Source organism: Rhineura floridana, chromosome 6, assembly GCF_030035675.1.
Source record: "Rhineura floridana isolate rRhiFlo1 chromosome 6, rRhiFlo1.hap2, whole genome shotgun sequence".
NCBI lineage: Eukaryota > Metazoa > Chordata > Lepidosauria > Squamata > Rhineuridae > Rhineura > Rhineura floridana.
The window spans coordinates 68,963,070-68,980,694 of NC_084485.1; the positions used below are offsets into that span (position 1 = coordinate 68,963,070).

The 17,625-nt window shown below is 43.2% G+C and overlaps 1 protein-coding gene across 10 annotated transcripts in view; it reads right to left on the reverse strand.

Annotated features, from left to right (window-relative positions):
- The window catches only part of ATP2B4 (ATPase plasma membrane Ca2+ transporting 4), a 184,737-nt gene that overhangs the window by 36,797 nt on the left and 130,315 nt on the right, over positions 1-17,625 (reverse strand). For 8 of the 10 annotated variants that reach the window (XM_061632244.1, XM_061632235.1, XM_061632238.1 and 5 more), the window contains 8 exons: positions 16,647-16,904; positions 15,175-15,300; positions 14,046-14,171; positions 9,820-9,855; positions 7,434-7,589; positions 6,312-6,526; positions 5,426-5,668; positions 2,429-2,670 (listed from right to left, as the gene is read on the reverse strand). In XM_061632244.1, coding sequence (XP_061488228.1) covers positions 2,429-2,670; positions 5,426-5,668; positions 6,312-6,526; positions 7,434-7,589; positions 9,820-9,855; positions 14,046-14,171; positions 15,175-15,300; positions 16,647-16,904 — 1,402 coding nt within the window. The remainder of the gene's footprint in view (positions 1-2,428; positions 2,671-5,425; positions 5,669-6,311; positions 6,527-7,433; positions 7,590-9,819; positions 9,856-14,045; positions 14,172-15,174; positions 15,301-16,646; positions 16,905-17,625) is intronic. The other 2 variants (XM_061632241.1, XM_061632243.1) reach the window with 1 other exon arrangement.

Here is a 17,625-nt window from a genome sequence, read left to right on the forward strand (position 1 = left end):
GGACTGAGATGCCAAATACATTGCAGTGTATATTTTGTTTGTGTAACAGACATATCCTTAGCCACTTTGGGCATCATGTATGTTAGTGGTGGGAACCTTTGGCTTGTGAGCTGAATGCGGGCCCCCAGGCCCCTGTCTCCAGGCCTTTCTGAGACTCTTTCCTCAAGTGAGACACCCCCACTGGCCCTGCTCTGCATTCTCCTCAAATGCTTGTGGCTGGCCGCAATGTGTTCTTGAGCTGGGATAATGTCTCCTGTTTGCCTGAATGGAGTATAAAGAGGTCTCTGGTGTGTAGAAACCTCTAACTTGTGCCTGCTGTACAAAGGTAAGAGCCACATCCTTTGCTCTGTCCACTTTTGGCTCAGCTCTGCACATCTCTGGCATGTAGCCCCTGGAAAGTTGTCTATGTGGAAGAGTGGCCCTTAAACGGATGTTTTTCACTGCTGATATATGGAAAGGTGGGATAGAAATTATTTGAATAAATCAATAACTAATCTTCTTCCTATCTGGAGCAGATTCTGGATGGAGCAGACCAAAAGATCCACATTCATTTGCTGCAGAGGTGGGGGGAAAGAGGAAGTGGGAGGTGCCTTCCAGTCTAGCACAGAAACAAGTCTTTCTCCTGGAAAGCCTGCCTCCTCGTGGACAGAGTGGAGTGACAGTGGATGGATCACTGAATGGTGAGAAGCAGGGAGAAATAGAAGGGAACTGAGTAGGTCATTTTTAGTCCTGTTTTGGGGACCTACAGAATTACCAGTATCTCCTTGGTGGCTATGGGTCTCATCCTGCCCCTACATGCATGACTATCCTTTTCTCTAACACATTGACCTTGACAGATAATGGGCTGCGAGTATGACTTTCAACAGAGAAAATGTGGAAAGGAAAGGGTGCTTTGTCAACAGTATAGGAGAGAGTGAAGAACTGTTAGAAAGCAAGATATTCATTTCTTAACAAGCATGCAGCACTGAATACACCTCACTCTTGAAAGTACTTGTGTCATTAGCATCTTGTCAGTTCAAAAACAAAGTGAAATTCAATGGTCAAGGTCTCCACTTAAGGCATACTGCTAGACCAACGCAAACAGCAAAAAGGAAGAGACTGTAAAATTGTGCAGTTCTTCCCCTCAGTGACTAAGCAGTGGCATAAGTAAGTAAAATTCAGAGGGGGGCCCTGTTGTGGGAAATGTGGAAATGTGTATATAAAAGGCATGTATAAATTGTGCTGAAATCCAAGAATTTCATATGCAGCGTGGGGACATAGAGAATAAATTTTATATTATTTTTTATTTTTGTTTGATTCCAGGTGAATCTGAATTCTGGTATCCCTTTAATGAAGAGTTGATGAAAATGGATAGAGACTTTTTTCCTTTTATTATTTTGGATTGCAGTACAGAATGAAGGCCTAACATTCTGAGAGGGATGCTCAGTTTTGACTGCGTTCTTGGTACCATCATTATCCTTACAAGTGTTTTTGCCATTGGCCAACCTTTTACAGAGAGTAGTAGTGATGAGTGAAATCTGCCTGTCTCAGTTTGAAATGGGCTGGGTCTTTTCAAGCTTTTTTGTTTTTTAAAGAGAATTCTTAGAAAATCGTAGCTCTTCCTTAAGAATTATCTAAGTTCACCAAGCCCAGCCTGGGGGACCACCACCATCACTGCCAACTCTCTTTCATCCTCCCACTTTCTTCACTTGTCAAGTTGGGATGAACGAAAGGAGGGAAAACAGTAGCCTAGCTATTTAACTGAAACTTCTAAGGCCAAACTAGACATGATGCCATTCATGTAATTATAACTTCTATATAATATAAAATATTCTTTTTGACACCTGGCTAAAACATTTTTGTTTAGGTAAGCTTTTCCAGACACATAGATGCTGATGTGTTTTAATCTTTTTTTTAATCTACTGTTGTTTTGATTATTTTAAACATGTTTTAAATTACTTGTTTTTAACTGCTTTTATTAATAATTTTAATTGTTTTTGTAAACTGCTTAGAGGTTTTTAAAAATTAAACAGTATTTAAACTTTGTTTAAAAATCTGTGATGGGTTTTGCTTTTGTTTTTAAAGTAAGTAGCAGGTGTAGGATCAGGACCCTGGTGTGCGTGTGGATGTGTAGGTGGCTTTAACCCTTTGCCGCCTACACTTGATTCTTCTCATCTTCCTTGAAGTTCTGATCACTTCTCAATTTAACCCAAATAATTTGACTATCCCTGAATAATTTATCAGCAGTGGTAGAAGGAAACAGAAATTAACAACAACAAGAGTCTTGTGGCACTTTAAAGACTAACAAATTTATTACAGCACAAACTTTCATGGACCACAGACTCTTTGTTGTTTTTGCTGCAATGGATTAACACCTTTACCCTTTTGGAATATGTTAGAAAAAATCATTAGGGCCCCCCACAGAGCAATTAGGAGAGATGGTAGGTACTTGCGCAGGATGATCTCAGAGGCTCCTTTGCTGTACATGCGGAAGCTCCCATCTGGGTTCTTCAGCACCGTACTCATGGACTTGCGGACCGAGTTGAAGGTGTACACCTTGTAGAGCTTTTCTTCTGGCACCTCACTGCGGACGGCTTGGTAATCTTGTTTCAAGTCCAGCACAAAGCCCAGAAGTGCACATTCTGTCTTGTTTCCAACTTGACGTGGGAGACCTCCTTCTTTCTCTGGTGGCTAAATTTTCCAAAATGAGTGTGAAATGATAATGGTAAATTGTATTTAAATTTCCATGACCACTGCACCCTATCAGAATCAGGTGACTGGTAAGCAAAGAACATGGAAGAACAGCACAGAGATTCTGTGTGGCCTTGGTGGGTTGAGCATTGGACTTGGATCAGGGAGACCTGGGTTCAGTCATGAAGCTCCGTAGGTGAACTTGATCTAATCACTGTTATTGATTCTAGCCACCTCATAAGGAGAACAAGATTGGCAATGTGAGGAAGACAGTTAGAGCAAATCTGCAGCTACGATATGAATAGCCCAGCTGAATTAGTCCACAAGGGCATTCTAGTCAAGGATCCTGGCCAACCAGATACTGATGGACCCCCCCCCCCAAGCAGGACATTACCGCAACCACATTTTCTCACTGTTATTCTCTAGCAATTGGCATTCAGAGGCCCACTGCCTCTGATCCTGGAGGTAGCGTAATTATTAGCCATCAAATGGTGTTATCTTCCATTAATTTGTCTTATCTTTTAAAGCCATCTAAAGTAGTGAATTTCATAGATGAAGGCTTTGAGTTCTGAAAGACAAAAATATCACCCATCTAGCTAGCTGGTTCTGTATTTTTTACTCAGTATCATTTTTTAAAAAACCTTTGACATTCTATCATTAATGATAGGCATCCACCACTGACAAAGCCAAATGTTTTCCATGACATAGTGGGTGGTATTCAAAGTTATGTCATACTCAGAATAGACCCATGTCCATTGATTTCAGTAGTTCCATTCTGAGTATGGCTTAATTGGGTATCGCTCATTTTTCTTTTTATTGTGCCCATTGGTGCCATCGAGAGACTTCCTCCCAACACAAATACCAGCTTCAGAGGAGCGGTTTATTAAATCCCTTCCTCCACGCCTGCTGCGATCCTGATCATTATCAGCCCCTTTAGCTGATGCAATTTGCATTTAAAGTGCACATAAAATGTAAAGATGAGTTTAACGTCCTGCCTAGTTTGACCCTAACTCTGAGCTCCTTGGAGGAAAGAGGCAACAACAACATGCAGTGGAAAACATTTGGATTTGTCAATAGTGGGTACTTGTCACTAGAATAGAATTTCAAAGGTAAAAATGAGAAAAATCCAAAGCCAGTTAGCTAGATAGTTATTTTTATATTTCAGAAGTCAAACCCTTAATCTCTTTAGGCTTCAGTTCGTATCTGTGAAAAAGGGATATTAGCAGAATTTTCTTACCTGTCAGATTTGTGAAGCAGAGAGCTCTTCTGATCTCAGACTGACTGGTGAGTATGCAGATTCCTCCTAGTCAGTCCCAGAGCAGAGGAGCCACCTGTTCAGCAATTTCCTACCTCACGCGGCACTCTGGAAGATGTATATATTAGACATTTTGAAAACAGCATCATATGGTGTGTGTTTTTTCCCCAGACACAAAAATTACTTTCATATTTGAGGAAGAAAAAGTGCATTTCATTACCACATGAAAGACACAGTGTGTTTTCTGCTGCAAGCAGCCAATACATGTAACAGGGATCCAAGTCTGAAAACACACCCATGTCAGTCACCATATACTACTTTTCCCAACAGATATATTAATCTTCTTTGAAACTACCCTGAGGGTGAGACAGACAGACTAAAAGTTAGTGACAAGTGGCCTGCTCTCCTCTCTTCAAACCTATTAAGGGTCTTCTGTTCCTCAGTTAATATACTGTTAATATACTCAGTTAATATACAGTTAATATACTCAGTTAATATAATATGAGAGCTGATAGGGCTGGTTCACATATCACCAAAGCTAAAGCAACATTGTCGGGGTGAGCATTGCTGCAGGGGCATTTGCAAATGTGAGCAACCCTCCTTGAATTAAAAAGGGTAGAACTGAGGCAGCACCATGAGCAGGTACCCACCTCAGTTCAGCTTGCTCGAGTCCCTCAATGAGAAAACCCCCCACCTTGGATCAGGTGGTGAGCCCTTCTCGCCCTGCTTCTTTCCCTGACTGTTTGGAAAGTGAACATTTTTATTTTATTGAGAAAGATTTATAAACTGACTCATTACATAGCTCTCAAAGCTCTCTCAAAAGATGATACCTGCATAGTGAAGCTCACAGCATCTTTTTCTGCTGAGGATTATAGGGGTTGCATCCAACCCCCATGATCTTCAGCAGAAAAGGGCACTGGCAGCATCATTGCACAGACAGCATCTTCACTTTTAAGACATTCAGAGGAAGGAGAAGCTTAGTGAGGCTCTCCTATCTTTGAGGGAGTTTTCTTCTCTACCCCATCCTGGTTCCGAAAAGTGATCCTCACCTCAAGGTGTAGACAGCTGAGAGAACTGGGCTCTTCCAAACATTCTTCTGAACACCAAAGGACTGCTTGCAGAGAACAAATTCATTTGTGGGTCAAGCACTCTGATGCTTGACCATCTCTAGGTCTGTGGTGGAAGGAAAAGCATGTGTGCTTCTCTGCATGGCACACATTTAGGCCATTTTGTGAGCTACCCCCTCTGCACACAGGTGCATATAGAAAGGAAAAGAAAACACCTACAAAGCCTACGGGCATCTGGGCTTGTGTATGGAGCATTTTGCCTTACGTATGTGCATATGCATTACATATGTGGTAGAAAAGGGTATGAGCACCCATTCCTTCCACCATAGAATGACAATACTCAGTTGGATGAAAGTTCTCACTGAAACCCTCTTACTGGTGGACAAGAGGTTGCACTACTAGCTCCTTCACAATAAAGTAAACTGGGACTCACCAAGATTTTAGAGGTGTAAGCAGAATTTATTGCAACACCGTTGACGATGAGGTCCAGGACCTTGGGCAGGATGGCTTCTGGGTCAGGGATCTGTTTGTAGTGGGTGTCACCCACATAAGCTTGCACCACAGTCATACGGTTCATGGTGAGAGTACCTGTCTTGTCTGAGCAGATAGCGGTGGCGTTGCCCATTGTCTCGCAAGCATCCAGGTGCCTAACCAGATTGTTATCTTTCATCATTTTCTGTGTGAGGCAAACACAGGAATTACTAAAAAGGGTTACAGAAACAGAGTGGCACAGAGGCAGACTGATCATTGAACATGTGAAATGCCTTAAGGCAGGAAAGAAATCAAGGGGTGGCGGCGGCGACATGGCCTTTTTGCAAATCTGCCTCGTTAGGAAATTGGTTTAATGAAACAAAACCCCTGCCGTCTAATCTTCAGTGATGTACCACACAATATTGATCTCCCTATAATGTAACTTCTTAAAAGCCACACTAAAGTAAAAATGAGAGCCACAGACAGACAAAGGCTTCACATCTAGCTATGTATCTATAGATTTACGTATGTATGTGTGTATGCATGTATGTCCATCTATCTATCTAAGCTCTCAGCCTGTGAAGTGGACGCTGATGTGAGGTTAGTAAATCTGCTTCTTCTAGTTGTAACACTTTAAAACTCCTACTCCAAGTATGTTTACCCACAGCTAGCAGGCATGCCAAAGAAAAAAGCATCTACTCTCCACTCCCTCACATAATACATCTGTCACTGCAAGCCCAAATCTAACCCCTCAGAAACTAAAGAAAGCAACCAAACATACCTTCCAAACTTCCCCTTCCCCTACCTGGCATCTAGTCCAGAATCTCTTTAGGGGTCTAACTGCTCACCTTCACAGAGTAGGCCAAAGAGATTGTCACAGCCAGGGGTAAGCCTTCAGGCACAGCCACCACGAGCACAGTGACACCAATGATGAAGAACTTGACAAAATACTGGATGTAGATGGGGGTGCATTCAGCCAGCCATGATCTTCCTTGAATCCCGAAGGTGTCGATCGCAAAGTACACCATCAGGATAATGACTGTGATGGCTGACATGATCAGTCCTAAGGAAGAGGAAGAGAAAAGAAAGTTGGTGGCAGAGGTCAGACTTCCAGCAGATCTCAGGGCTGGATGTACCACAACCATAGCTAGTAGGGAAGCTGGAGGTGTGGATTAAGGCATTCTAATTAGAGCTTAACAGGGGATTCTCAGGTCTCAAAAAGGAGAGATCTGTAGGTACCAGTTAAGTTGCACAACAGCCTCTCCTCTCTCAGTAACTATCTCAGAGGTATAGAAGCTATAAAGTAAGAGCCATTCTAGCAGCATTCTTTGGTGGATCTTTGTACATTGTAAAGACTTGCAAAGAGGAGGCGACTGCACAAACTTGCACTAAGCCAGAACGTTGATTCACCTGGACCAGTATTATTTCCTCTGACACTCAATGGTTCTTCAAGTTCTCAAGCAGCTACTTGATAACCTTCAACTCAAGACGGTGGGATTGAACTGGAAAACTTCACTGTACAGTGTTTATACCAGTGAGGTAGCAACAGAGTACACAGTTATCTATAAAGAGGTTTACAGACTTAATCCCTGGTTTTCCAGTTAAATATATCCCAGTTAGCAGGAATGGGAAAGAGAGTTCTGCCAAAGACCTTGGAGAGCTGCTGTCAGTCAGAAAATATACTGACTGATGGGCTGGTTTAACAGAGCAATCCTATGTAGGTCTACTCATAAGTAAGCTCTACTGACTTCACTGGGGTTTACTCCCATGTAAGTGCACAGAAGATTGCAGTGTAAATCAGATTCCAAATACCTGAGTGGAATTGCGCTTGACTTTTGTTCTGTGATGCTTGGTTTGGATTTGCCTTCCTTGCTCTTGTGCAAGTCTGACTGCAATAGTACCGAACCAGACGGAAACCCCTGCAAGACAGCCGTGGAGTAGCCAAATCCTGCCCTTGTCGGTGTGCTCACCTGCTTTTCCAATCTGAACTGCCAAGCGGGTGAGCTTCCCCTGCAACACTGACTTCTCCTTCTTTGGAACCTTTACTTTCTTCTTCTCCTCGTTTTCCACCCCTTCTTGGCTTTTCAGTGGCTGGATCTCCAGGGCCACACCATCCTGAGTTTTTGCTGGATCCAGGGTGAAACAAACAGTGGCTGAATGAGTGGGAAGAACAGCTAACAAATGTTTCAGAAGCAACAGAAAGAGAAGGTAAGATGGCACAGAGGAAGAGAGAGAAACCCAATGCACAGGAACCCCAACAACACACATGGACACTTGGTAATATGAAAATCTAGACATCCAGGGAGCCCTGCTCCATATGCCTCTGGAACTGAAGCAGGTGGTGAAAATCCTCCCCCCACTCCAGGCAAATACATTTCAACAGCTTGGATGACTACACCTAGAAAGGCAGAGGACACACGACTCTGGGATCTATTTCCCAGATCAGCATGCTGATTTGCTGCATGTCCCTGTGCAAGGCATCTCCTCCATGAGCATTTCTGTAAGATGGAGTTATCAGTACTTACCTCACTGAGGTAGCAAGATGGAAGGGGTGTCAAACCTAATCTGTGAACAGCTGTTATACTCAGATTCCCATGGCATGATTAACGTGTACTGTTCCTCAGCAGAGGTCAGTAATGGCTATTTTAGAGGCAAGTGCAAGCATCCAGGATGAACCCATTACACCTGCTTAGATGGACAGACAAAGTGAAAGGAACCTTCTATCCAGCTGGAGACCTCAAAGGGGTCAATAGGTTATCCAAGCTTCATAGTTAATATTTGGGAGAAGGAATTCCCTTATAAAACAGCAAATATGATTAGCTCTTATTTTAAATAGTCACCTTAAGAGTATGTTTAGGCAATACTTCACAGCTAACTTTGTTTTAGCTGGAGAGTCTTTCCTCTGATCTGATCCCTTGCACTAGATCATTTTGATGCCACTAGGAGCTAGTCTTTTTCATGTTACATAACACAACACTTGTGAAGGTGCTGGGTGGGGAGGAGGACAGGAAGGTTAATTGTGAGAGGGCAAGGACTGAGTCAACTAATGAGAAGGGAATCTGTTAATCAACCCATCCCTTTGTGGGGCCAGCCCCAATTGTCTTTGAAGTCTCTCCAAAATACAAGAGGCAGATCCTCAACTGGTGCATATCAGCATAACTGCAGCAATCTACATCACGTTCAAGAGGTGAGGATTCAGTACTTAAATTCCCCAGAACAAGAGGGTTTTTTTAAAAAGCAAAACCAAAGGCTTTCATGCTATGTGCTTCTTCTCATCTCTTGTTTATTGAGGATTTGTTTATAAGCACTGAGAAGCATTTTAGATACAAACTAGAATACAGATCTCTCAACTTAGGTGCCACCTCTTCCCAAAGTGATGTGGGTTCAGAAGGATGTGTGTGCTGGCTGTTTTGTAACTGATCTGCACAGTTAGGATATGATGGGTGGATGTGGGGATCAAACCCAAAATAACCCAAGAGTTCAGGTCAGAACGAGGGGAAACTCAAAACTGTTGAGAAAAGGAAGAGAAAGAGAAAGGAAAAGGTAAAGGAAGAGGGAGAACAGACAGGTGCAGAAATGGGCTTCTTCACCATAGCCTGGAAAGAACAGGGGGTGAAACATATCAGAGAATAGACATTCACTTTGATTCAAAAGGCCATGAGAAGAACAGAGTGTAATGACTACACATGCTGGACCCACCATAGCAGGCCTGATTAAATAGTACAGATTTGGTGGGATTGCATAAAAATCTGTGTGATCTTAGGCAAGCTAGCTGAATTACACCAAGCTTAAATATTACGGGATACACAGGATAAGAAGTTGTAGTTTCAGATTTGGCACAACCTCACAGTAGTGGCGGCCCTGGACAGCTCCTTGAAAATTCAGACTAAAACCCAGAGCGGATTCCACGGTCCCACTGGCATAGAATCACCAGCCACCACTGCTTCACAGGTTTAACTGTGGGGAAAGAGAACTTTCTTAAGGTCTTTTTTTGCGTTTGTTTTATATCCTGTGTTTGTCAGCCTACCCCTTTTTAATGAGGGTAATGTAAATTTATGAAACTTAGGACGGGTGAAAATAAAAACAAACACTAATAAACCACATCAGCCCTGAAATGCAGTGCTCAGTTGGCAGGGGGTGCTGCAACACCAAATATGGGAAGCTGCCCAGCAGGGATGCAGGCCAAGTGGACAGAAAGGTGGATGGTTAGCACTGCGGTAAACATTACACCCTCTTCTAGAACAACAAGGCGAGATCCTGCCGTAGCAACAAAGAACACAGACTCATGGGAAGAAGGAAGGAGGAATGCTCAGTAGTTAGTGTGGTGCTGGTTCAAAGGATGGAGAGGCTGGTTACCTTTGTTGCGATTTTCAGGGGCTCCGGGTTTTTTACCTGTTCAGACAAAGAGAGAAAGGGTGGAGCACTGAGCACACGGTTCTTGACATCGATGTCCCTGCTGGTGAGGACACCCATACGCGGGGGCTCAGTGCTCTCTTGGGGAGGCTGCCAGACATGGGAGGAAAGCTATGTATGACACAACTGCTGTCAGGGCTGAGCACCATAGCAACAGGGCTGGAGAAGTTCAACGTTCCTCCCAACTAAATGCCACTGCAAATGCCCACCTTCCAACATCTGCCTTCACTCTACTGGAAGCAACAAGTAGCTACAGAAACAAGCACCAGTTTGAATGAATGGAACTAGCCTTGGGACTAATGCATATTGGGAGGATTATGGTGAGTTTCAGTTCAGCTCCCAGCACTGCAACAACAAACACTTTCTGTAGTTTTGCGAAACGTTTATCCTTGGGCTTCCGGTACACATGGAAGTTCTAACCCAGAGACTCTCAAACTATGTTACATCAAGCCCCACTGCAACCCAAAGCAAACATCTTCAAAAACATTTGGGCTACCCTTAATATAAGGAACCTTCTTTTCACCAGCAGTCCTCGGCATTACATTCCAGCGGGCAGCCAAATGATAAATAAAAATCTTTGCTACCTCCCCTTTCTTCAGGAACAAGACCTTTGAATAATTGAAGAGCAGTTCAGAGCCTGCCCAGAACTGCTTCTAGTGAAGCCTGAATATTATTTGGAGAGTTACAAATTTACTCCAGTACTCTATACAGGACAGTTCATAAACTGTACTAACAGAAGGAGGCAATTACAATTCATTATATGCCATAGCCATATAAGTCCAGGGCTCACAGTAATATATAAACGTACAAAGATCAGAGAGACCTTTCACTTTCAGCAAAGAAGCTCTGGATCACTTTCTTATGGATTTTGTTCTGACATTCTCAGCAGACCTGAGATTTTTTGCCACATAAACAAGGTTGCACGCCTTTCAATTGGGATTAATTAACCCAAAATAACTACCACTCCATGGGTTTGTACGAACCTGTCGGTCAGACTAATTAGTTCTTGTTTAACTGAGCATGAACTTAAAGAGTAGGAAAAATCCATCCTTCTACCACTCAATTGCTGCCCTGTTTGGAAGTATGGAACAGTGGTTAAAAAAAAAGTGTGGGCACTAAGTGATTAACAGCAAATATCCCTTCATACATACACTCATGCATAAATCCCATGGAATTTGCACATACATAACTATCCAACCAGAGTGAATGAGGACAGGACTGGTTATCATGACATGTAATAGTTTTATTGTAAAATGTGCAGGTTGCTTTATTTTTATACTTTTCCAGAGAGAGGGAGGGGGAGAGGGGAGAGAGAGAGAGAGAGAGAGAGAGAGAGAGAGAGAGAGAGAGAGAGAGAGAGAGAGATCCCTCCTCAAACATAACTACTTTCATTACACAACTACTGCACATATTGAATAATATTACCATAAACTGGGGCGGGGGACGGACAGAAAGCTGATCTGCTTAACTATGGCAGAATAATTGGTTGGCTTGATTCAACAACTCCAGTGTGCATTGGGAGGGGGGGAGGTGGAAGGGGGAGAGGAGGCTGCAATCTGCACCTGAAGACCTTTAGGGACTGCCCCATTCCCATCGGTGCCTGGAATGTTCAGTATACTCTCTGACATGAAGGAGAACGGGCAGCCTCTGCTTCTGTGGAGTTCTGTGTGTATAGAAGCTCTGCTGAGCCTTGAGTGGCAGCCTAATACATTCTGCATCCTCAATATAATTTTATTTTGAATAATATTTTGAATTTTAAAGAAGTTAAGAGAAAGAGGCAACATGTGTATGTATATGCGCACACCTGACTTTCCAACCCTCAATTTTATCAAGACATGGAGAAACTTTATTTTTAGTTCAAGGCAACAAAACAAAATTCCTTGGAGAGGCACAGTGGACTCCCATGTGGCTACTGGGAAACGATATGGCCATCTCTCATCTGCTTCCCTCTGCCTCAGCCTCTTTAGGGTTTCCAACAAACACTGTCCATTTGCCTTGTTTCAGTGGCGAGGATGGTGGAGATCCCATTGCCTGGTTGCTTCTGCTGATTCCTGCATGGCTTGCCAGGACGGGTTAAAAGTACAGATGCCTCTCCTGCTAACTGTGAGCAAGTCAGACCTGTGGGCAGGGTTCTGTTTGTGTAAACCACATACCAACATTCTCCTTTCACTGTCTTCAGTGGAAAGTGAGAAAGCATCAAAGCCTTATTTGGAAACTAAAGCTACTGTGCAAAACTCAAGTGTGAATTAGCACAGCTTATGTTAAGAGCCAGCATGGTTCACTGCATGCTGATGGGGCCTGGATTCAAACTGGCTGCTTTGCTAAAAACCTACTCTGATCATGTTTAACATGTCAAGTCGCTAGGGTTGATCCAGACTTTGTTATGCTTAGAGCAGACCCACTGAAATCAATGGGATATACGCTACTCATGATTTTCTTATGTCCCACTGGGTTTACTCTAAGTATGATTAAATCTAGATCCAAGGTTCTGTTGCTCAGTCTGAGTTTATTAATCTGCAAAATGGGAATAAGAATGACTTAATCCACAGGGACATACTGGGGATGAACAAGTTAACAAATGTAACACACTTTGTACATTAAAAATGCTCCCGAATGTGTTCCTTTTTATTAATTTTAGTAATAATATGGTCTGAGCAGTGCTCTTAAATTTCTGGCTCCCTACTAGATGTTATTGGACTCAAAATCCGATCATCTCCTTCAGCCTAGCCAATGGTCAGGGATTATGGGAGCTGTATATCCAAGAACATCTAGTTGGGAGCCAGGGATTGAAAAATGCTAGTCTAATGGACTACTGACACCAGCCTCTATGGGCCCCAAATTAGGGTAGCTGTAGTAAGAACAGAATTTTCATGAGACGTCTTTCCCATTCAAGCTATCCAAGGATGGTGGCAGAATAAAAGCATCTTATTATTTTCCTTTACTCCATCTTCAGTAAGATAAGAGGCCTCATAATTTCAGATTAAAAGAAAAAAAAACAGAAGAGAAATATGTACTTACTGGTAATGTCTTCAGGACAAGGAGTTTGGGGAGGACTTGGATCATTCTAATGATGGGTCAACTTCCCTTTCATGGCTCAAAGAACATAAGGAGAATTCTGCTAGATCAGACTAAGGGGAGGTATTGAACTAAGGTATTGAACTCGTTCTGTCAGTGCAAGGACTTCTGCTTGTGTAATGTGACTTCTCCTACACTCTTCCGCCTGTGTGTACCCCATATGTGTGCCCCAAATCTGCTTCAGAGGATTGGGGAACCCCCAGAACAGATTTAGGGGGCACACAAAAGGAGGAAGGGGAAGTCCTGTTACGCATACAGAAATCCTTGCACTGATGGGACACCTACAGTATTTAGCATTTTATTGGATACAACCCCAAGAGTTATATAAGAGCACGCAGAAGCAGGACATGAACGCAATGATCCTCCTCCACCATTGTTTGACCCCAGCACCTGCTATTCAAAGGTATAATGACTAAATAGCCACTGATAGACCTTTCCCCCATCAGTTTGTCTTAATCCTAAGTAGACTCATTCGCCAAATGCCTACTTTATACAGCCAAAATAATATCATCCACACACATGAGTGAGGTATCAGCAGATTTGGAGGATCTCCAAGAATTTTCATTGTCCAAGTAGCCCAATGTGGACTGAGTATGCTCAGTGTCCATGGAAAGGTGACTTCTATTAGAGACAGGGGAACGGAATGGAGTCCTGGACAATGGCACGGCTGGCAGGCACCCTATTTGTTGCACTCCATGCTGCAACAGCTTGTTCTTTTTAAAAGGTGACTATACTAGCATAAAAAGTAGCTCAGTGCAGTAAATCTGTATATTGTTTCAAAAACTAGTTATAGAAAATATTCCCTGAGGAATCCTCTTTTCCCTCACCATTTTTGACAAGTAAAGAGGCAACATGAAAAATTGCCAAAAGGTCACTCATCTCTTTCGTTGGCATGCCTATATTTGGCTACATCTTGAATTCATAGCATCCGACATAGAAGTCCCAACATCTCCTCCTCCTAAAGCTCAAAAGTTTCAGTTCAGACACTCATACTAAAGAGAGTATGCGTTCCACTCTAGCAACCAAGTGTCAATGCAACTAAGGAACTCTGAGATGAAGCTTCTCACAAAAGCCTGGCTCCAGAATCTTCTTACCTTTCTTGACCTTCTTCTCTTCATCCCCTTCTCCAGCACCCAGAAGAGTAAAAATGATTCCAGTTTGTGAGTTGATACCCACAGCTGTGACTACCATTCGACCAGATCCCTCCATCACATGAGTGCCTGGTGAAAAGAGGAAACGGAGAGTGAAAATGGGGAACCAGAAGGTCTGGATAAAGTACAATTCATTCCATGAAAAAGCTCAGATAATAATGGGAGATGAAGTCTAATTTCTAGGCCACACTATCAAACCTGGGCTCACATAGTAATTTCCAATGCATGTATGAAGCTCCCATGTGTCCTGGCTTCTTCATTCATTTCAATGGGAGGAGCAGCACAGTATGTTCAAATGAGTGCATGCACAGAATTATCCTCTTAAAGAAATGTAGGACACTGCTTTATCCTGCGTCAGACCATTGGTTCACCTAGCTCTGCATTGCCTATTTTGACTGGCAGTGGCTCTCCAGGGTTTCAGGAAGTCTCTGTTAGTCCTACCTGAAGATGCTGGGGATTGAACTGGGACCTTCTCCAGGCAAAGCAGATGCTCCACCACTGAGCTACAACTCTCTGTTAAGAATGGAGAAGCTCTTACAGAGATGAACTCCATGTGCAAGCTATACAGAGCCCACATGCCCACTAAAGATAGCTGGAAAAAGGCAATTTAGTTATGAGCTCCCTTGATTTTCCTCGTAAAGCAAGGGATCAGGAATGCTACCAAGAATTAACTATTCTGTTAGACTATGAATTGAGCTTCATATCCCAGTCCATGTCACCATGTGCTTACTGAGAATGAGACAGGTGGATGAAGCCTGCCATGCTGGCAGTTCAAAATGTGCATGTTCCTTAAGCAGAGGATCAATCTCTAGGCCTGTCAATAGATCACCTCAGTGATCAGAGTGAAAGAGGAAAATCCTGTCTACCACATCTTGGAGCATCACAACGTAGCTTCTCTATCAGAGAAGAATTCCTGACATCTCCACTAAGCATGGCCAGCAGGGCATGGGCTATAATTGTGCATGGTTGCAAGCACTATAAAATAACTCTAATAACTGAACAGGCAGGAGTTCAAATTATTGCCCCTAACACGTGCATAATTCAAATTTGGAAACATGTTTGAAAGACTTACCAGAAAGCAGCATGGGATCTTTATCCAGAGATTTCTTCACTTGGTCTGACTCCCCAGTCAGAGAACTTTCATCAATTTTCAGATCATTGCCTTGGATTAGGATCCCATCTGCTGGCAATAAATCACCTGAAAGAAGCAAAAACCAACAGATTGTCAGAGCTTTCTGCTGTTCTCCACCAAACCTGAAATTAATTCATCTTCTTTAATTTCTGAGATCCATTTGGAATGAAGGATAGATTAAACACACACACACTTGCACTTTTCCAAACATGTAAGTTGCAGGGTTGGTGTGACTCTTAAAGAAAGAAAGGAAGTTCAAAACAGGCAAGTACATTATGGGGGGGGGGGTTCAAACAAGCTAAGAATTGGCATGCACAAATGTGAACCTTAAGAAATGTAATGTTTTCATTTTCAACCTTCTTATTTTTTGGCTCAGAAATCTCATTTGTAGAACTACTGAACAGGTAAGTGACCACAATGCTGGGTTCTTCACACTGCAGTTTAGACAGATGCTCCTCTGCTCACTACTTTCAAATAATGCCAATCTTCCAACACTCCCTCCTATCATTATTTCTGACCAACCTATAGTCTACAATACAGCATGCATCCATTAGCCCTGTTTCCTTGACTTACCATTATATTCCTATCCCTGCCATTTGCCCATGAAATCCTCCCAGCCCATCTTTCCCCTCATATACATCAGGGGTAGGAGAATGATTTTGATTTGGGGCCCCAGATCTAGCTCCCCTTACCCCATGGGCCAACTTTGACCAGAAGGTGGGATCACCCAACTGTTAATCATCTGACATTATAATGATGACAGGTGATTGACAAGTGAGTTGTCTCAGCCATGTGCCAATGTTGACCCACGGGGATAAACTATGCAGGACTGAATTCCCAGTGCATCAAGTGATGCATAGGGATGCCAGTCTAGTTTTTTGTAGGATTCAGGTGCACAAGTGAGTTCCCCACAGGGAAGTCAGTCACGCACCCAGATCATGCAAGGTTGAACTATCAAAGTCGACCATCAGCTGACGTTGAGGAATTAAATCCCTGTTTTCTGCAATGTTTGGGAGCACAACAGAATTCCCCATGGGGAACTTGCTTGAACACCTGAATCAAGCAGGGATTGGACTCCCTGCCCATTCTTTCTGCAGGAATCAGCTGTATGAGTTCTACCTATCCCACACCTGATGTCACATATCACATCATGTATGGGGCAGGTGGGCATGGCTCAGGGAAAATGGCCTTATAACCCAAATGGGGAAGGGTCTGGTAGGCCAAAGTTTCCTCACCCACGTTCTGTATCATACCAAAATAATCCTGCCTCTGCTGCACTCATACCTACCAATCCTACCTCCACCTCTATCCTTGGAAGTGAGGCTCTCTGGTGAATACCCTCTGCTTTTAAAATACAATGACAAATGGAGAGAAGAAGCAGATCATTAGGCCAGTTACCATCTTCCACTCACCATACTTGATCTGAGCAATATCCCCCACCACAATCTCAGCCACAGGGATTTGGATAACCTGCCCCTTCCGGATGACTGTGAACTTCTGCTCTTGTTCGATGCGGCTCTGGAGGCCCCGAAACTGTTTCTCTTTGCTCCAGTCATTGAAGGCTGTGACCAGCACCACAATAATGACTGAGAAGAGGATAGCTGCCCCTTCAATCCATCCAGCCTGAGCCTCGCCTTCATCCTCTGCGCCAGCTACTGCTTGCCCACACACTGCCATTGGGAGAGAGAGAATTGTTTTCAGTAATAATCTCACTGTTAATCAGGACCCTCTGCCAGTTGTTCTTGACACTTGATGGGTGGGTATTGAGAAGGAGGGAGTAATCCTGTTCTCCAGACCACTAATACAGCATAAGGAAAGACAAAGGCTAGTTTTTGTAATTGTCTCCCTCCTCCTTGGTGAGTCCCCTTTACAGCAGAGCAAGGCACACTGCCCCAGAAGCCCAGAGTGGCAAAAAGGAGGAGTTGTTCTTAATACATATAATAAAAACCATTATATAAAATATCAACACATTTTCAAAAGCATATGGTTAAAATTGTATGCATGCACCTGGTGAGCCCCAAAAAACACTGTAGGACTTACTACTGAGTATGCCTACCTACGATTAGGACCAGAGGCTTGTGGCGACCTCAGCCTGTGCGAAGTGTATGGCTGATGGAGAATTCATATTCATTGGAAAGGGACACACTCAAAGGAAGTCCATTCACAAGGTATAAACATGTACTGATGGCACTCAGAGCACATTTAAGAAACAAAATACTCGGTACCACTTGCTCCTTTTCCCTGTCAGACTGGCCCTATTCATTTCACTTAACTCAGCTCTATCTCGAGCCACCTTTGTTCATTGGATCAACGTCACTCTTTCTCTGAAAAACAAAATCTGTACAAAACCACTGGGGGGAAAACAGGGTGTATTCTCTGAGCTTCTCTAGG